This window comes from Idiotropiscis lumnitzeri, chromosome 18, assembly GCF_059441095.1.
Source record: "Idiotropiscis lumnitzeri isolate Australia: NSW breed Sydney's pygmy pipehorse chromosome 18, RoL_Ilum_1.0, whole genome shotgun sequence".
NCBI lineage: Eukaryota > Metazoa > Chordata > Actinopteri > Syngnathiformes > Syngnathidae > Idiotropiscis > Idiotropiscis lumnitzeri.
In genome coordinates this window covers 9,964,183-9,985,503 of record NC_142408.1, presented here as the reverse complement: position 1 = coordinate 9,985,503, position 21,321 = coordinate 9,964,183, and the positions used below count along the sequence as shown (strand labels likewise).

At 40.6% G+C, this 21,321-nt stretch overlaps 1 protein-coding gene across 14 annotated transcripts in view; it reads left to right on the top strand.

Annotated features, from left to right (window-relative positions):
* Positions 1-474: 474 nt before the first annotated feature.
* Positions 475-21,321, top strand: part of ank1b (ankyrin 1, erythrocytic b) — a 54,945-nt gene continuing 34,098 nt past the window's right edge. For all 14 annotated transcript variants that reach the window (XM_088282241.1, XM_088282249.1, XM_088282246.1 and 11 more), the window contains exons 1-2: positions 475-875; positions 20,565-20,666. In XM_088282241.1, coding sequence (XP_088138367.1) covers positions 750-875; positions 20,565-20,666 — 228 coding nt within the window. In that variant the 5' untranslated portion in view covers positions 475-749. The remainder of the gene's footprint in view (positions 876-20,564; positions 20,667-21,321) is intronic.

Genomic DNA, 21,321 nt, shown 5'->3' with positions numbered 1-21,321 from the left:
TTGTTATATTTCTCCTTGCTGCAGGTGTGGCACAATAAACTGCGGAGAGCAGAAAACAACCACCTTGCAACTGACAAGTGTTTTTGGTATTGCATAAAAGATGATTGCTCTTTTAATTCTTTTACAAGCATCTGTTTTGCGATTCTTCCCCTCCGTCTGTCTGTAGGAGGGAGGGTGCCACTGTATGAAAAACCAAGAGGGAGGGAGATGTGAAGGCATCCTGCAGCAGAGACGCATCGGTCCTTTGTACCTGGGATGATGAGCGGCTATGTCGGAAGACAAAAGGTGTCATGCGGAAGATGGTAAAATGGGGATGCTCGGCGGATTAAAACAAACAAGTGGGAGATTTACGGCAAGATCCCCGCACTTCCAAACACGGGACTGCGTGACTGGTCTCTGGGAGCAACGTGGGGAGAGAGAGAGGGAGAGGTAGGCAAGTGGGGGATGGGAGGGGAGGGGAGGCAATTCAGCGCAGTGCGAGCGACTGGATGAGTGGCCGCATCAGCAACACTAGCTGTAGCATCTTGAACCTGACGTGTGGCTTGTGGCTGCCGTAGCATCTCCATCAGCAGTACGTAGGTTGGGGGGGGGGGGGGGAACAGACAGCGCACGCATGCCGCGGTGGCAAGCCGAGGGGAGCTAGTCGGGGGCGAGACGGGGCTCGAGGGACTCGGGCAAGAGGAAACGGGGACGACTGGTAGCAGCAGCAGCAGCAGCAGTGTAGCAGCAGCAGTAGCAGCAACGGCACCATGGCGCAAGCCGCCAAGCAGCTCCGCAAGACCAAGGACCTCGCCGAGGCCGCCGCCCAGGAGCAGCGGGAGAAGGAGGAGGAGAAGATCAAAAAGAGGAATCGATCCAGGGATCGCAGGCGCAAGGTAGGATGTCTCCGGAGACGAGGCGGGTGATGGCAATGCCTCGGTCTGCCACTTTGGGGGATCTTCATCCGTCACTCTGGCAGGGTGTTTCTCTTGACTGGTAGCAAGCATTCAGTTACACATGCATAATTACCCAGTTGGTCCTCGGGCCTCAGCTGGTGTGTGTGCGTGTGTGATCGTTGTGTCAGTGGAGGTGTGGCTATGATAGGCTTTTCCCTTCATGGCACTCTCACTTGAAGCGTTGACCAGTATTGCATCTTATTGCAGTCATGTTTTAAATGGATGCCGGAGTAGTTTGATACCCTTCAATGCGTTTTTGCATCATGGCCCCCCATATTAGTTATGCTTGAATGGCGAGCATGCAAAATGGAGGGAAAGGTGAACCTACTCGTGAAATTTCAGATGTTTCAAATCAAATGTAAGCCCCACATCCTCTAGTATAGCTGAAAGTCTCACATGCTGGGTTTACCTTTAGGAGCTTTGTTACTGCCTGTGCAATCAACCTTGGCCGCCCCAAAACGATTACTGAGAATCAATATTGCATATTGGAATCTTTTTTTCATATATTGCATGCTTGTCACTTGGATTTCATGGCAAACTTAAAAATAAATAAATAAATGATAATACAGTTCGCTGTAGAAGACATGACAAGTATTCGGCAGCGTACTAGCTTGGGGGGGGGGCAGCTGGCTTCGAAGGTGGTTCACTCAAAAATCGAAATACTTATGAGTTTTTAACTATATTGCTATGCTGTTAGTTCAGGCAGCATCAAAGCATTAACTCACCATGTTTGACCTTTCCCATTTGGCCTTTCACAAAGCTCTGTTCTCAGAGCAAGGGGCCAACGAGGCAGTGCCACTTAACTTCAAATGCAAAACTCCGTAAAACTGAGTGAAGATGTGGGCTGCTGTGCTACGCTAGCTTCTTGCACAAGAACCTAGCTTGCCAGCTGCCGACTAGCTTTCTTAAAAAACCCGCAATAGGACATTGTGATTTAAAAGGAATATTCTAGATATAGTGATCACTTTAAAATTGAAACCCCTGCAGAGATTCATAGACGTAACATGATAAATATTGATGTGTTTGAGTGTTGTTTCAACATTTAACATTTACTGGTGATTGATTTAATTTTTAACCTGTGATAGTTAATATTAGAAAGTGAGGTGCTACATTCCGTCCCTTTTTTTTTGTTCATTTTTAAGTGCCCTGTGATTGGTTGGTGATCCGTCCAAAGTCTGCTGGGGTTGGCTCCAGCTCACTATAGAAATAACCAGAGCTGGGGTCTTGATCCTTTTTTGACCGTCAGTCCCCCGCCCTCAGACCACTTTCTCGGTACGCATTGGGCCTCGACCCTGCGACCATATGCATAAAAATTGTCAGTCTCGACCCCACAAATGGGCGTTCGGCCGGGCCCGAGGGTCGGACCACCCCTGCACAGCTCAAGAAATAAGTTGAATGTTACCAGAAACACTGCCCGTATAGTCAGCCAAAGTTTGAACTCTGGAACTAATTATTCCAAACATAATTAATCACAATTGGAAATTTTATTTTAAAAGAGTCCAAATGTACGGTTTATCTTTGTCATTGAACAAATTGTTTTAGAGGTTCTGGACTAGCTCAGGGTTGAACAGAACACGATATTTCACCTCCAACTATATTCTTTTGCGTGCACATTGATGGCAAATTATCAAATGTGTGTGTAAGCCGTGTTAAAGACAGCCTGTGAGAATGTTGTGTAATCGTGTTTAAATTTTTAGAACATCTTTCTCGTGTGTCATAAATAATGCCTCTCCAGAATTTTAGTCCTGCCTCTTCCCTACTTTTGCTTGATGAATTTGTAAAATCGTGCTCTGTGTTTTTTGTCTTCGCCATTAGATAGGAGACAAAATAAAGAGTTCATCTGAGTTCACTGTAAGGGTTTGACATTTTTTGTCTGTACACTAAATCTAAAATGTATTGGAACCACCACCGAAACTATTCCTCTAAGAGGAACCGTCACCGCGCATGACGTAATGACAGACCTTAGTAAATCTCACCGGAGCTTATTAAACCGAGCATCTGAAGAGTACCGCTTCTTCATCGGCTTTTTTGTAACTGGTTCCAAAAAGAGGAACACAGAGAATAATGGAGAAAAGTTTCAGGCAGAGATTTTACGGCAGTAAATGCAGAATGTTTACAAGTGCTCATAGTGGGAACGCTCAACATTTCCTGAGGGCAAAACAACAACCTGTGTAAAACAAAGCCATTTTTTTTCCTCCATACCAAGTACCTCCTTTGTGAAGCTTGTAAAGGTCCATTTTGCCGTTAGCGCAAGAGGAAAAGGTCTTTACGATTGTCTCTTGGACATGCTAAGTATTAGAATCTGGGATGTTGGCCAAGCGAAATCTTGTTTACTGTAAATAAGAAAACTAGAAGACAATAATTCTTAGTCATTTAAATGCAAGCATGAAAAACAACTCAAGTGCTCCTCAGCGATCCTCTTTTGAAACATTCTTGACTTTTTTTTGTCCAAAACTCTCATCCCTTGTTGTTTAATTGAACTCCTTGCTAATTGTGTTTTTCTCTTTTAAATCCTTATTCCTGTATGTATAAAATACGTAACTGACACAGATATTGAATTGGAAGGCATCAGGAGGTCATAATGTCGGAAGGATAGTAATTAAGTGAAATTAAGATTGTTGTAAATCAAACGGGGCAGCATGCTATCATCGCGCCTCCCCCACGCTACTCCCCTTGTACAAAGGTCATCCACGACAGCTTTCAAAGAAATGTTCTCATAACACTGGACAGACTGTACACCAATGTAGATCAGGAGTTTATTAAGTGTTGAGGCTCTGCAAGTGTTCTTGCTACAAATTTCCATTTAAGCAATGCATCGATGTAGCAAAGATTATCAATCAATCAATCAATAAATAAGGTGAATAATGTACGGTATGTTGATAGATAGATCTTTTTATAGTTTGGGGTTCATCCACAGTTCTCTCTTGTCCACAGGATTACTCTTATGTCAAATGTCTTGTTGCCGTGGCTCTGCACGAGCCTCTTCGGTGATGCACTTAATACAATGGATTTGGACTTCTGCAAATGGATAGTGTGTGCTCTTTGGTAAATACACGTGTGTGTTTGTGTGTTATCAGGGCTCCGGGGTACCTTGTTCTACTTTGCTAACATTGACTTTTTCCTTAGCCACAAAGTAAAAAAAAACATCAGATAAGCATCGCTTTAGCTTGGATATTAGAAGATGTGATCCGATAATAGATTGGACGAAGCTTTAAGGTTATTGACATACATTCTGTTTAAAGTGAACGTAAGCGGTGGTCATCGTGATCGCAAGGCAGCTCAATATTTAAAACAAGCGATGGCTTGTGTTAATAATAAAAGAATTTATTACATCACAAGACACAGCATTAAGTAAACCTCTTTTGAGTTTCAACACAAAAGCTTTAGCTTTTGGTTTGTCTAATATTAGTGTTAAAGTCACATTTAAGTAAAAAATGACAAGACAGCAGAACAAAGGACACACACCAGCTCACACAATTTGGAGATAGATGTTTTTTATTAGACTGCCACATTCTCATGTTGTTTCGTCACAATATATGACCTCATTTGCTGACTCCAGTTAATAATTTGTCCTGTATTCATGTACGGGTAATCGTGTATTATTGTATTGAAACCGTGTTTGCTGTTCAATGAAGCCACATTAGCTGCTCAAATTTTCGATATTTGTCTGGGGGTTGACATCTTTGTCAAGCGGCGGCTCCAGCATTAGTTGCTAGCAGAGAGCCACTAACCAAGTATCCTATAGAGCAGGCGTGGGCAAACTACGGCCCGGGGGCCACATGCGACCCATTAAACGTTTTAGTCCGGCCCGCTGACCTTGGAAACAATTAAATGAATAAACCTTGTTCATGTTTTATTTTCTAAATACTGTGTTTTTTCAAAGACAAATATATTGTTGTAACGCTTTTGTTCACGTTCATTTAAAATTAATTTTTTTTTTTCTCCGATGAGGTGAACTTACCAAAACACTCCATCCATCTGCTCCTGGTCCGGCCCCTCTCTCAAATTTTAGAACTCATTGTGGCCCACCAATCAAAAAGTTTGCCCACCCCTGCTATAGAGGCTGGCAAGAGCTATTGAATTACTTTTCAAAGGCACTTTCAAAAATGAAAATGACCGCACATTTTGATGCTTATCGCCCGACACAGTGGCCGCTCCGGCAGATCACTTTTTAACAACCCTGGCTTACTCAAGTGTGCTGTTTAAGTCATAAAAATCGCTACTGTTGTTCTGACATCACTTCATCTCATAGACCAAAATATATGGAGGTGAGATGTCTCTAAAATGTTTCTAATGAGGAAAATAGCTAAGCACAGTTGATTATTTAAAAATGAAAACCACTTGGTCATCCAGTATTAAGTGGAACTGTGTTGTTTTTTTTTTTCATCTCCTGTTTATATATTTATTTTTTTGATAGTGCAGGTGGACGGTGCCTTTTCTTTTTTAAAGAGTTAGAGGAAAGGGAGGGCAGGATGGAGCCAAGGTCGAACAGAGCAGAGCAGCACTCAGCTGGGCCCAAAGCGGCAATAGGCTATATTTGCCTGCCAGCCTAGGATTACACTGCACCTTCGACCATACACACCACATTTGTGTTCGTATTTCTCACTGTATGTGCCAATGTGATTCCAGGAATATTGGGTGATCGCTGATACTATTCAGCTCCATTTTATGGGATTACCAAGGTGAAGTTTTAATCCAGAGACCAAGTTGATCCGTTTCAAAATGGTGAAACTCTCCAATAATAATTTCCCTTCTAAGTCATGTCTTTGGTTGTGTCAACATGCTGTCAAAAAGCATAGTTTGTAGTTGGCCCAGAGCCTTTTATTATTCATCAGTTTTGTGCATGGAATCTTTCATCTCTCCGAGGTTGTGTCATTGATTAAGTACAAATATTAAAAAATACAGTTTGAATGGTTGACTTGGACCCAGAGGGGCTCATCAGGGTGAATTTGAAGACTTCTGAATTTTTTTTATTGTGAGACATGAAATGTAATTACGTTCGATCTCGTAGCTTTGCACAAGCCATGTTTAAGGTCACAGTCAGCCGTGTTCCTTTCGTAGGGGTACATGGAGTGCCGTTTTGTGACACCGACGTAACCCAAATTTGTACGAGTCTGAACAAATGCTATCTTTATCATTTTTAGATGACTGTGACAAATGTGCTATTTGGCTAACGATATCGTGCTCATTTATTATTATTGGACAAAATGATATAACGCTTCAGTACAATCACCTAATTCGTGTTACTGGAATGAAATGAACAGTTTCATGTCTAATGAATTTATTAATAAAATGTATCAATTATTAATGAAGCCATGGAACCTCCTGGAGGCAGATATGCTAATCAGAAAAAATTGCTACTCTAGCCATGACTCAAAGGTTTCAGAGACCAATTCACGGCTCCAGCAGATATTTTCCAGTCGTGATAAGCTTGCTTTCAGTAGCATCATTTTGACCAGAGAGAACGAGACCATGGAAAAGACACTTTGGCTAAACGAGCCGTCATTGTGATCTCACGTGGCTGCCTGTACTCACTAATCAAAGCATCCGTCACCATTGTTAGCGAGGCCAAGCAGCGGCAAGCTGTGGCACAGCACAGAAGGGGTACGAGACGTAAATCTTGTGGCAAAGTTTATTATAAAGCCCCCGAGGGTCAGGTGACAGGCGGCCTGAGGTGACTGATGTAACCATGGAGACTACAGGATGACACGGCACATTGCAACATGATGAAGGGATGAGGAGACGGACGAGGGCATGCCTCGATGTTGATGAGCCATCTAAATGACTGCCTGGTTATACAGACGGACGTGAAGTGGTGAGGGGGGAAAAAATTGCTTGTTGCTTGTCCTATGCGCATCAACTCCACCGATTTACTCACGGCTTCTCGATACCGCTGAAATCCCATTTCATTAACTATAACAAAGAAAACTTTGAAAACACGTCTAACTTACATAATTGGCCCATATATACGATATAGCCAGTGCTAATGATTCATCAGGGGTCATTAGCAAAGCCAGGATGAGTTGTGCACTGTTAATTCCAAAGAATCATTATAAAGGATAGAGAAAATGATACAGACTGGCACCACGCCATACACACTGATAGGCACACACAGTGAACATACACACTTAAAAGTGGAACTGGGCCTTATGTAATGGAATTAGCAGTGCTCAAGGTCTGTGTGGATCATGTGGCTTTCAGAAGTCCACTAATGCACTGAAACAGCAGCTCACAGGCACACCCGCACTGCTTCGCACAAAGTGGATATGATAACGGAGGCAGCTTTTGATCAAAAATCTAAGATTTTATTTATTTTTTTTTTTTTTTAGTTTGAGCATTGGGAAGGCCTGACAAAATCATCCTGAATGAATTCAGTTCCATTTTGTTGATGGCAAAAATCCATCCACTTCACATTTACTACACAAAGGAATTAAATAGTTAGAATCAGGGATGGCGAGTACCGAACAGCTATCGTATTGGGCTGATACCCGGATTTATTGCAAGGTATATTTTATGACTACTCAAGAGTTGAGTATTTGTATTGGTATGGAATCAGAAAAAAAGTGGTATAGAACATCCCAAGTTAGAATGGACTACGGACACTAGGTCCATTAAGAACTTTCGCTGTGGCCTACTTTGCACTGGATCTAGTTGCTACAAATAGAAATTTATCATTTCCTTAAAAAAAAAAAAAAAAAACATTCTTCCAGAGAATGTTATAGACTGGCGTTGTTGTCAAAAATAACCGTTGAGGGAACTCAAAAAAAAAATAGGTTGGACGTGTGTTTTTATCTACAGTCGCTTCCTTGTTCATCAGTTAGGGTACTTTGGCTAAATTCAGTTCACGTCAGACTTTCACCTCGGCTTTCCCCACTTTTATCAAGATTTCGGGTCATAAATACTAAACACGTTTAATACTGAAGAATGTCAGCCTGACATGTTTCTGACACTGTCATCAGAAAGAATTCAATCTTAACACACCTGAGACCACATGATAATCTTATAAATGTCATAAAACATAAGTCTGGAATTTGTCGTTCTTGGTCAGGAAGCGAGAAAATTATGATAAAAGCTGCCATATTAAGTTACCCAAGATTAAGGTTTACTACACGTCCTATGTTGGAATAGTTACATTCGTCTCAATTGGGGCGAAACCGACCTGAAAAATGTAAATGTTCTCGATGAACTGAAAGTTTTCTGTCGAGAGTCACTTCTATTGCAGCCGTACAGGCATAACACGGGCATGGTTTAATTCAATCCTGTCGACCGTTATTGATTGGTTATTGAATGATGGGCCATTTCATCTGTCGCTTGGCTGCTATCCCAATGACACATTTCCTTCTTTCTCATTAAGAGGACACATAAAAAGCACGTGCACGTGCAACGAATAGGAATCCCAAGTAGCTCTCGTACTGTATCCCCATTGTCAAAATAGAGAAAATAGCAAAACAGAGCATCAGCAATTTCGCAAGAAGACCCGCCATTACCAGCTGCCATTGTTTCTGTGGTGTCACTTTGCAGTGTTTGCATCAGCACTCAGTGATGGCAGCCCGGCTGCGAACACGACGAGAAGAGACAGCTCCGAGCAATCTCCAGTGCTTCTCCTGAGTTGACTCTCGAAGCTTGTCACCCCTCTGCTTCTTGATCCTCTCACATTGTCAGTCCTTTCCCGGTGGAAATGACTTTGTGTTATGTGGCCATGACCTGTTATAAAGAAAACATGCACTGGATGTTTACATTAAAAAAATAAATAAATAAATACAGAACCCCGTTGAAATGCCAGGTTTTATCATTTAAAAAGGAGACTAAGATATATAATTTCAAAGGTTTTTCCACCATTTATGTGACCTGTAACTTGTACAACCGCCTTTTAATGCAGCTGGTGGGCAAACTTTTTGATTGGCAGGCCCACAATGGCTTCTAGAATTTGACAGAGGGGCCGGACCAGGAGCAGATGGATGGAATGTTTTGGTCACCTCACCTCATCGGAGAAAAAAAATGCATTTAATTTTAAATGATAGTGAACAAAAGCATTCCAACAATATATATGTCTTAGAAAAACCACAGAATTTAGAAAATAAAACATTAACAAGGTTTATTCATTTAATTTTTTTCAAGTTTGGCGGGCCGGAGTAAAATGTTTAACGGGCCGCATGTGGCCCCCCGGCCGTAGTTTGCCCACACCTTTTTTAAATGTGTTTACGCCAAATAAAGTTCAGATGTTCTCGTAAACATTTCCACGGTTTTTATATTTTAGCAGGATTTCAATCTAGTCTTTGTATACTGTCCTTAAAAATACTTAAAACCTTAAAAAAATGGCCAAAAGTGCAATGATGCTGACATCACTGCTTTGTAAACCTAAAAAGACCATTTAGGACTACTTTCCATTAGCTGCAACATGTTCTAAAGTCCGTGACATAGTTGCTCTCATTTTTTAAATATCACAGTTAATGGACACATTGAACCAGTGCAGGACATCAAAAAAACATTTCTGAGCTTCATTATGCAATATAGTAAAATTATTAACCCAATGATAACGCAGTAAAAATATGTGTTTCATATTGAGTATGGATGACGTTGCCAAAAATGATTTCTGGTCACAGTCCCACAAAACTAAAAACATAATATTCATGTCAGGCACCCGCCACTCTCAGGTCAACCCGCTGGTGCTCCAAGGCCTCAAGAGACACGCCGACTTTTGTCAGTCGGTTACGCTGAAATATCATTTTATCATGCCACAAACTCTTGCAAAACATCTGTAAAAGCAAGGGATCAGAAACTATTCAAATAGTTGACGTCTCAAATCCCCAACATGTTGCTTGCTGTCAGCCAAAATGAGTCACTTGTCGTTCGTGCCTCAGTAACATGTCAGCCTCGTCATCTCCTTCCTGCGAAGTCACTGTAATGCCCAAAATTCTGGCACTTCTAAAAAGACTGATCTTGCGCTTCGTCAAAAATGTTTTAAATTTCAAGTATGAGCGTCACTAAAGCCTGTTCGATCTCATATGATTTGTGTCGATGCGTGCGTGTGTGTGCGTGTGTGTATCCTGATTACATTGATTTCATGTTATGGATGTGTTGATGAGCTCCATCTATTGCAAATGTTAATTTACTCGAGGGTGTGCACATTTAGCCTCATTAACTTTGGTGATGATTTTTCTTACTGGCACACCTGTTATCTCGCTTGTATTCTTCCACCTTCCTCTAAATGTATGTTGTTGACCACCTGCTACAGTATTAATATAAGATTGCCTTATAATCTATTAAACTTGTATCAACAATATTCGCGCTGGGTTTAAAAAAAAAAAAATCGATCGATCGATTTGAATTGCTTTTCCTTTTCACCAATATCGATTCATTAAACCATTTATTATTATTTTAATAACATCTTCGCCCCTATAAATTACATGAATTTACGCGAGATCTTCTGCTAACAAGCATGAAGGCAAATGCATTTATTGTTTTGATCGGGTTATGTTAAATAAAATGCACATGATTAATGTAACTGCATTGCCGTCAATTCTTAATGTAAATGAATATTTGGACTCATTCACCTCGTTAGACCAAGATGTTTGTACTAAATTCATCATTGGTTCTGAGAATCTCTTCCACATGAAAGTAAAATTGGCACTTCGTGAAATCTCTGATTGAATCAGAAATCAAATCGCATCAAATTGGGCCTTGTGTATCAAATCGATTTTGTAAATTTGAATCAGCCCTATACAGTATCTTACTTTACTGTCACAACATGTGCTTATTAAAATGACAACAGAAACTGACTACAAAAAAAAGTTTTTTTTTTTTTTGTTGTTTTAGCTTTTTGTTGCCTCACAAGTGAAGCAAGCTCAAACAGCAGAGTGGCCATTTGTTCAGTTAACAATCAGGTCAGGTCCATTGGAAGCATCCATTATTGCTCCGGCCACAGAGGCATTGGCTGAGTACTCCAATAAACCTAACCATGTTTTACTGGAACAGCCTGTTTGTAATGAAATATAATGAGAGCTGCATTAAAACAACATGAAATTAGCCGACTCTGAGCAACAGATGGAAATGTAAATAAATCAAGGCTTCACTGCCAGACTACACAAGGGCAAACCACAGTAGGCAGAGAGAGGAAGCACAGTTTTCCAGAGAAATATGCCACATTTTCAGTGTATCCTTTATGTCCTTTTTAGTCTAAACAGCCAGTGGAGCAGGGCCAGTCACTTAATCGTAACCGCAAACGTGATCCATTCACTAATGTGCTCTTCCTATATCGTTATTCTCACATCTGTGACTATGACTCATACGAACAAACAAAATTACCATCTGACAGCATGACAAAGTTTTTCTGGCTGCCATTACACCAGAAATCCCATTGGTGAAAGGGAAAAGCCCTTTAATTTGCCGATAGTCCACGTTTTAAGAACACACCCTTAAATACTTGAAGCTAAAGCTACTTCCACTTGAATGAATGTCATACATCCGCTTTCGAGTACTAGAATCGGCAACTCTCAGCGCATAGCCGTCGTCATACTGTGGCTGGAATTAATATCAGTCCAGTAAAACCTTTTAAAAGATTATGTAGTCAAGAAAGGTACTTGACCAAGTCAGGACACTTACTTACAATACACACCACACACTCAGATTGTGGTCGTTGTGGCCTTTGTACGTTTGCTTCTCGGGAATGGAAAAAAAGAAAAGGATTTTAATTTGACACTCTTATGGTGTTACTTCAGAAAAGGAAGACAGTGCTGATGATCCTCCATAGTTTCAGTTCACGGCTGCATTTTAAGGTTGAATAGACAACCGGGAGAGGAGACAACTGGTGTGAGCGTTCATAGCCGGAAAATCCCCGATTGTCATTATCAGCAGGGGGCTGCATTTGTGGAATGTTGAACACACTGCACTGCTCCAAATGAATGTCAATGTCTCTTAAATGTGTGGTTTTTTTCCTCTCTATTTCCACAAGCTGTGTCCCAGTTTCAACGTGCAGCCGGTAGACATGGTAGCATTGCAACAGGAGCGTGTCTCCGCATGCTAGCTTACCTGCGTTATCAGCACTTCTCACAGCCCACGAAGACTGTACAGGCCTCGCGCCAAAGGACACAGCCCAACACAACAGAAAAGGACGCCATTTTTCTTGCTCCAATTCTTGAAATGGCTCACATTTGTGGTAATAATCCACCGCTTTTGTTTGTTTGTTTGTTTGACACAAAGCTAAAGTCTAAAGTCTGCCTTTCTATGAAGCAGGGTTTCCCAAACTTTTCAGGGCAAGACAAATTGGATCCTCTCTGTGACCCAGGCCTACTAAATTACCCTATTTCTGCAAATAGAGCCCAGGAGTTCATGTACTGCCTTTTCTTTTTTACATTTTTTTTTTCATTTGTGCAAAAAAAAAAATACATACATTAAACAATATACAAAGTTTATAACAATGTAATGTAAGGTGAAACTGGACTTAAAAATGAAATTAAAAGCACTTTATTATGAAGAAACATCCAGAATCATGGCGCATGATATGCTCCATGGAACATAAACATGGACACACACACACACCATAATGTCAGTCGACTAGAATACTGTCTGCGTTTACGCTGTGCTTCCCCTCCCACTACACAAAAAACTGGGACCAAGTTGGTCCTTTTTCAAAATAAAATAATTTTTAGCCTTGGATAATAAATGTACTGAAAGTACAGCACTTTTTTTTTTCTTTCTTTTATTTATTTTTTTTTTTTTTAATTCTTACATCTGTTGGCCCGTTTCAAAGTGACACTCGGACCGTTGCCAGGCCACGGCGCGGTAGTTGGGGACCATTGCCGTAAATGAGTCATTAATGTTGGAGTGGCCCACTCACAGGTTCAGTGACCACTCTGTGATGGTGTGAATTTGACTGAGGACCAGTCCAACGTGTAATTTGCCTTTTGCCCAAAGTCAGCTAGGCTCGGCCCCTTTCTCACCTAAACAGGATGAGTGGCATAGAAAATGGATGGATAGATGTTTTGGATGTGATGCGCATAGTTGAGAGCATCAATGTCACGCGTTGGATATAGTCAACATGAATCAGTGGCGTTTGAGTGACGAGGTTGATTGGTGTCCCTCTGTATGAAGAGCAGCTTCGTGGTAATGTAATGTGTCGGCTTGTCTGGCCCGTATTTCTCAATATATCTGGTTTATCACTGTGTGACTTCTGGAAAAGATTGCAATATTAGGTCAGAGAGTCTACAGTTTGTCTTTGATAGTCCATGATAATAGATTTGACTTTTGTGGTCAAGATCAAGTCACTGCTCAGTTTGTCTCACTATTTATAGTCTCATTATCTTCATCTGAATACAGATTTTTCTGCTTCACGTTGATATTTCTTGCTTTAACTCTTCTTGGACTTCAGATCCTTTGCAGGCTGAAACATCCCTTGAGATTATTTGTTGTGCTGAATTGCAAGGACTTTTATTGACTGGCCTCGGGGAAATGTTGTCACCTCGAGAGATGGATCAGGGGAGCAGAGGGACTCTGTGCCATTCGTCTCTGGTGGTAGCATGTCAAGATTATTTGCTCCTTCTTCATACTTGTGATTATTTTTCATACCAGCGTGACAATATTTTACACTCTTATTTTTAAATGAATGAATACATCACTGATGGTGTTGTGGTTCACCTGAAGTGCATGCAGCATGGGGTTCAGTTTTTTTTTTTTTTTTAAACTTCAAAAAGTGGTCAGTGCGGCCTTCCTGTGATTTTGTCCCTTCATTCATCGTCCATTTGTTCAATGTAACAAATCCTCCCTCATCTAACATTACCCCACTCCGTGCTTTAAATCTCTCAACATGTTGCTAACTGATTTGTCTCCGTGTGATTACCGATGACCTGCCAAGTCTCAGTGGTGTGGGCTCTGTTGCACACGTGTGTTTTAGCAAACTTCTGGAGGGTTCATTCAAGATACCTGATAGTCCAAACATAGATGCATGCGGTGTAAGATGCGTAAACGGCCCAGCATTTACGCAATTCCATCTGTTCAGCAAGTTGTAGTTTGATCTTCATGGGTTTTCGGGTACGCTCCACGTGCTGGCTATGCAAATCAGTTGGCTTGGCTTAGCTTGATAGGGCTTTAGGAACCCCTCCATAACTCAAACTCCAATTGTCAATTTGTTTTGTAATTTATGTGTACTTTGAAGGGTTTCCATTCCACACGGAAGCCCGGTGATGTCATTGTGCCTGTGTTGTATTCTCCCCATGCTGAAAGCGGTGCATGGACTCACATCCTGCTGTGAGGAGCATATGTCAGCTCCTGTGACTGCCTGTTGACAGCAGTGCAAATTGTGATGCCGCATGTTTGCAATTCAACAGAAAGGATTTTTAAATATCGTGTAAAACTTGGCTCAGAAAGACTGCGTGCACTTCGCTCCAATAAATAAGAAGAGTATGTTTTGTAGTAATCCATAATGGAATCCAACTCCAATCCAATAAGAATCTGGGCAGAGCATTGAGCTCTTGACCATCAGCAATTTTATTTATTTCTATTTATAAAAGCCAACAATTCTTTGAACGAGTCCTAATAAACCAGGTTGAACTTTTGTTTTGTAGCAATAGTCACAAATCATTTACTGATCAAACATTACTTTTACTGAAATTTACGAAATCCAAAGAAAAATGGATGTACACTAAGTATAAGTGCCAGAATATGTGAAGAATCTAAAATCATTTTGGCATCTACTGTTAATACAACAGAGGCATACTGTATTTCTTAAAACGCAGGACATCCATCGAACAACAAATCATTATACCTCAAACTTACTGAAGCAATGAACGCCTGACACTTTTCCTATAAAGGGCAAGTCAACCCTCCCACAAATCTTTGCAATGATATGTTCTATGTGTGTTCACTAATGTAAACATAACATTCTGATTCATATTCTTTTGTGGGATACAAGTTAAATAGCAAAAAACCTTCCCGTGTTTGTCCAACTAAGGGGGCGGCCATTTTGTCACTTTCTATCGACTGAAACATTATATTTTCTCAGGGTTCAGGTAACGACCAATCACGGCTCACCTGTTCTCTGAAGCTGAGCCATGAAAAGAAAATCTTTAGTTTGACTTCCCCTTTAATATATGTCCATCCAAAATCAAAGCATTTAGTACTTCCGACCTGCTCTCTCTATTCAGCGAACTTTCTTCATCCCTCTATGACCTCTTACTTATTCATTCCATTTTTGTTCCTTAATGGCTTCATTTAGGGGGTCTTCTACAGTTTCCCCCACCCTCACTTCCATATGCCGTTCCTGTCTTCCCCTTTCTTCCTTTCTATCCATCACTCCCTCTACTGCTGACTCTTCACTCCTGTCATAGGAATTGTTTATTATCATTATGGGAGGCACGTGCTGCAGAATATCTTTCATCAGCTAGACACACATGACCCTCACTTCTTCTGCATAGTTTCTGTCTGCAGGCATATTGATTTACATGTCAAAAATGTGTCTCAGTTTTTTTTTTTTTAAGGCTGCATGCTTATTGTATTCTGATTCTGATACATGGTGAAATTATAACTTGCAGCCTGTATTACTGGAACGTCAAGTTACTACTTTAAACCTTAGCGAAAAAAAGACTCTGACAATATACCGTATTTTTAGAACATCAGTGTCCTGGCCAAGGAACATTGACTGTGGTCCGGTTACTGGGAGAGGGCTGATTGCCCAGAATGTCAGTCCTGAGTGATGACGTCAACAGCAGACGCTCTGAGGTTTAGGTCTACCCAGCATGCCTTGCAGGTAGCATTTCTGCAGTGCTCATGAATATTGAAAGGTTACGAGAAGCGTGTGAGAGGAGGCTAGCTGGGCGAGAGAGAAATATGGACTTGATGTGTGGCTGAGTGGCTGAAGACGCGTTTGTGTGTTCACAACCGTGCCGGCTCGTCCTGTGTCTTCATGAGTTGAACAACAAGGTTGAGGAATAAGGGGACAAATCCAAAAAGCTGTCGTGTATGAAGCTTGAACCGATATTCTGCTGCTCAGTGTTATACCAATAAAGATATGATTCTGCCTAAAAAAAAATTAAAGGAGGTTATGAATAATGCAGTGAAACGAAACATGTAACAGTATGCTACTTCACTGCAAAACCGAAAGATGCAAGAACCCTACGAACATCCGTTTCTATTTTTGGCCCACTTATTTTTTTTCCAAAGTCAAAAACCTCATTCAATAATGTTGTCACGTATTCATGTGTATCGCTGAAGAAAAGAACACTCCTCTCATTTTGATTCATTGTACAAGAGAACCGAAGTCCAAAACACTATTTTATATGATAAAAGTCAACCTTGTAAAAACTTCCTCTTGAGATCAATCATATTTGAAAAGATTTGCTCCAGAGTGCTGACTGTCACCAGCATAAAACAGGATCAGACGTTAGCGCTGGCCTGACGGCCCTGGGCCAGTGCATCGCTATCGGCCGACTAGCTACGTTTAGATGTTGGCCCGAGAGATAAATTTGCTGGCCTTCCACGTGTGCATTTTAAAGAGTCACGGGCATCCATACTACCATAAAATACAAACAAAAATAAAGAGTGATCGTAGAAGAAGAAATGACGGGAGATAGGCTAACTGTTAGTTTATCTGGTAACTAGGTTAGAGTTGCCAACTCTTCAACGTGTCATTTTTATTAAGGTGTATGGCGTGTTAGACATGCTACACAAACAACGCAACCAATGGCTCCTCTATTTTTCTCTGACAACTCTGCGAGCTTCCAATCGCTTCCTAATTGGCTGTCGTTCCGCTTCATGTTAACCGAATTCCATGTTGAATACCCGGTAATAAATGTTCCACATTTCCAATGGCTGGTCTCAACGCACCCCATACCACAGAATAACGATTCAAGTAATAGCGAAATGATCCAATTTGGCCTGATTATTGATTGAGTGTGTCCATCTTTATCAGGATCAGAACTTCTGTTCAGTCACGATACAACTGGCGATAATAGCCAACTAACATGACACTGAGATACTCTGTAACGTTGGGCAAAAGTAGTCGGACTTACAGCAGTTTGAATTAATCCGCTTATTTTTTGGCAATTTCCTGTTCATATTCTTCACATTTTTTCCTGGGGAAATGTTGCAAAAGGTTAAAGGGAAAAGCTAATGATGTTAATCCTTAGATGCCAGCTGAAACGAGGAGTCCTGACAGTGCAGGTATATGCTCATGTAACGCATTCTATCTGTTCCACAGCATTCACAGGCTTTTTTTTTTTTTTTTTTTTTTTTTAAATGTCATGAGCTTAAAGGCTTTCAGGATTTGAGGTTTCACTGTACCAATGATAATATTTTATGCGACCTCAAACTGTCATGCATGGTGTGTAATATTGTGTGAGTTTTGAGGGGTTGCATGTGCTTTCGATGGCCGCGACATTGCTTGATTTGAATCCCAAAGTCGGCTTTAAAATGTCGGGATGCATGATAAAGTCGGGCAAAAGCACAATTTGATTGTAATGGCTTGCTGAAGCAGTGGCCTGACACAGGCTATAAATATTTCATATGCTCCGCTTTAGCGCAGGCAACCAAGAGACAACAGGAAGATCCTCGTTTTGATCTGTCTCATCATTGTTTCACAGGCAATGAGAAATTTGGCACTCTGCAAAATAGACTCCACAGAAGAAATGGCTCTCTTGTTAAAATATTGCGATGTTTTACAGGTACTAAGCAGGCATTATAAGGCAAATATGACACCGAAGTATAATTTCTCACTCTGGATCTCATCTTTAATCTTATTTTCATCCGTTCCATTACCAGCGCATTAGAGATCTTTGCAACATTTGATGAAAGAGTCTCATCAACAGAAGAGGCACCGTTTTAAAAAATGCACAATGTCTTCAACTCTAATTATTGTTGTGCTTTAAAGTGTGCACAAATACATCTTTTGTCTTATTTGTGAGATATCCCCTATTCTTTGTTCAGCTATACATTGTTGAAGTCCAGTTTGCATGTTCTCCCCGTGCTTGCGTGGGTTTCCTCCGGGTACTCCAATTTCCTCCCACATTCCAAAAACACGCATAGCAGGTCGATTGGACACTCTGAGTTGCCTCTAGGTGTGAGTGCGGTTGATGGTTGTTCGTCTTTGTGTGCCCTGCGATTGGCTGGCAACCAGTTCAGGGTGTCCTCCGCCTACTGCCCGCCGATAGCTGGGATAGGTTCCAGCACCCCCCGCGACCCTAATGAGGAGAAGCGGTGCAGATAATGGATGGATCGATAAGTCTTTAATGAAGACTTTTTGGCACAGCTGAAACTGTCAAATACAGTGTGACAGTGATTTAGGTCCAAGTCAGCTTTGTACTTAAACAGTCAATGTATGTGATCCAATATGTAAATGAAACTTTGCACCTTAGCACCCCTATATGTATGAATACAGTAGAACAGGTCTGTCTGGAGTGCTACTACAAAAGCATCTCCCCACTAAAACTGGAGCAGCTGCCACTCTGTGGAGCCCAGCTATTGATTTTTAATTCTCAGCGTGGTGACTTCATCTTGACATCGATCTGTGCCACTTTCCTGCATGGAAATACATAGTTATGAGGACACTCAGTTTGTGAATGGATGTTATCGTTGTTACTGTTGTGTTAGGATGGAGTTTGGAAAGCAATCTGGTCTGCATGTACTGTTACTTGCAGTTTGACGCTTGTTGTACTCTCTGCTATATGTCGCCATTTGACTTTTGGCTTTTGGACGTCTTTCAGTCAAGGGTCGCTACATTGAGTTACTTGCATGATCTGTTTGGCACAGTTTTTACTCTGGTTGCCCTTACTGACGCTTGGGAAAACTCAGCTATATAATTTGTTCAATATTGTGTAGCATGCAATGTGTTTTTATCTTGACTGGTGCATGAGCTGTGGCGTATTTGGATTATAAGTTACAAAATGCACTCTGAAGATATTAAGCATAGTCAGAATTTTTTATCACGTCATCTTAAAGTATTTTTGAATATCCTGGTCTTTTCCGTCACCACTTAGCAAGGTTTCCTCTGTCTCAAATGTTACAGAAAAGCAACACGGGGCCCCCTGTCAGAACGTGCGCTCACGTCACCAAAAATTAAACGAATCACACCCAGCCCCAAGAACAGTGTCATTAGTCAGGAGACTTGAAATTCACGATTCTGAAGGTGCAAGAACCTAATCAGATTACACAATGGACATGATAGCACGGTGTTTGTTTAACAGACTTGAAATGAGGTTCATTTGGTGTAATGCATGGAAAGGAGGCAGACGCAAATGATCCGATTTGATTGAAGATGCAATCTCATGCCGTGCGTATTCTGCTCCTGGTGTTTTGGAGATAAGAGACGTGAGAAAGATGTTCAGTGCAATCAAAGCCCTCAGAATCATCAGCTCAAAGTGGCACGTCGTTATGCTGCTGAAATGGTCGAGAATGTGGAGCACCGTGCAGTATTTTCACTCGAGGCTATTGGAAGCCTCTTATTGCGCAGGTCGGATGTGTCATAGTATTGGCTGGTGAATGAATACAAATAAAAGTAGTCATGCAAACACACTGCAAGACACAAAGCACGCGCAATCTCCTCTGAGATCAGACAGGCAGACAGCACGCCTCGTGGCAAAATGTGCGTGTGCTCCGCTAGGTCTGCATGGCACGCTGTGTGGGCGGCACTCCATTGTAAGACTCTTTCGATCATTTGTGATACCGTTGTCCTACATACGGCGTAGTCTTGCTTCATAGTGCTCATGGATTAAGATTTGGAACCTTGGTCCGATATATTGTATTTTGGAATGGAACACTTTCCATTCCAAATGGAGTAGAAGTTATATTTTTGGCACAGTATATTTGGGTTATTTTGACTTTGTGCTGTTGGTAGTCATGTGGAACCTCAAAAGTGGAATGCTATTTAAATTCTATGATCGTTTTTCGCTCATTTTTTTGTATTTTAGAATTTCAAAAAAAAAATTCCCATTCATGTGAAGTGAGCTGGTCACCATCGTGAAACATTTATTAACTCCACTGTAGCGTTTTTACTTCAGTGTACCACACAAATACAGCGGAACCTCATTTTGCATAATTAATATGTTCTAAAAAGTCTGACTAAAACCCACATGTAAGAAACCCGAAGCAATATTTTCCACAGATCATTTAAATTAAACAGTTCCAAACACAAAAAGATATTATCCAAAAATACATTTTATTGAGAATAACTATAGTTCAAAACAATTTGAAAAAGTCTGCAAAAGGACTATGTTTTTATCCTCTGTGAAGAATAACTCCTATTATTACTGAGAAATTGTCACTGTCTGTAGCTCAATATGTCTGGTCTATACTGCCTCCAGGTGGTCAACGTGTGTACAACAGAAGGACCGGAACAATGTACATTGAAATCCAAATTTCTTTAGATTTAATTTAATTGTCACCACTTTTAAGTTTATAATAAAATACAGTACAATATTATAGAAATAATAATAATAATGTTATTATTGTTATAACATTATTATTATTATTATTATTATTATTATTATCATCATTATTATTATTAAAAACACATTACAATTTGCATTCAATTTACATGCTTCCAAAGAATACTGTTTCTGCTCAAGTTTGTTTTTTCGATGATCAGAAAGTTTTACTCTAGTGTATTTGTTAACTTGTTTTTAACAATCTCTTTATTCGTTGCAGGCTGATGCAGCCACCAGCTTTCTGCGCGCCGCTCGTTCAGGCAACCTGGACAAAGCGCTGGATCATATCAAGAATGGAATAGACATCAATATAGCAAATCAAGTAAGAGTTTCAAAAAACATTGTGAGAACTTGAACAGGCTCAGGAAAAGATTACCAACCCCATATTTAGGATTAAAAGTCAAGTTCAAGATATATTTGCATAATTAAGGACTTTATAGGTCAGAATATTTTGATCCCCAACACAAGGGCCAATCTGCAATCAGCCACCTGACTTGCAAAAGTACACTTGAATCACCCACAAGTTTGAGCTACTAAATAAAAAGTGGAATTAATTTGTCCCACGTGGGAAAACGCAAAACATCAACATCTGTAATAATGAGGTTTTCAGTTCGATGAAGACGTGAATACAAAATGAGAAACTGGTTTTGGGGCTTCTGGAGCTGTTTCATAACATGTTGGAAGGTACGAGGATTTCCCACAGTAATGAGGTCACGCTTATGAAACACCCCGAATGAAAACACCGTAGAATATATTTTATACTACTGAGAACAGCTCTTTGCTTTTGCTTTCAGTCTTTGGTGGATCATTTAATTGGAACACATAATGTCATTGTATCCTGAGAGGAAAGTCTGCAGTGTGCTCACTGGGACTAATAAAATAAAAAAAATTTAAAAAAAGAGACAGAAAAGAGAATGAAAAATTCATCACTTCTGGATACTTCACCTTTGTGTAAAGTGGTGTACATAAATTATTCA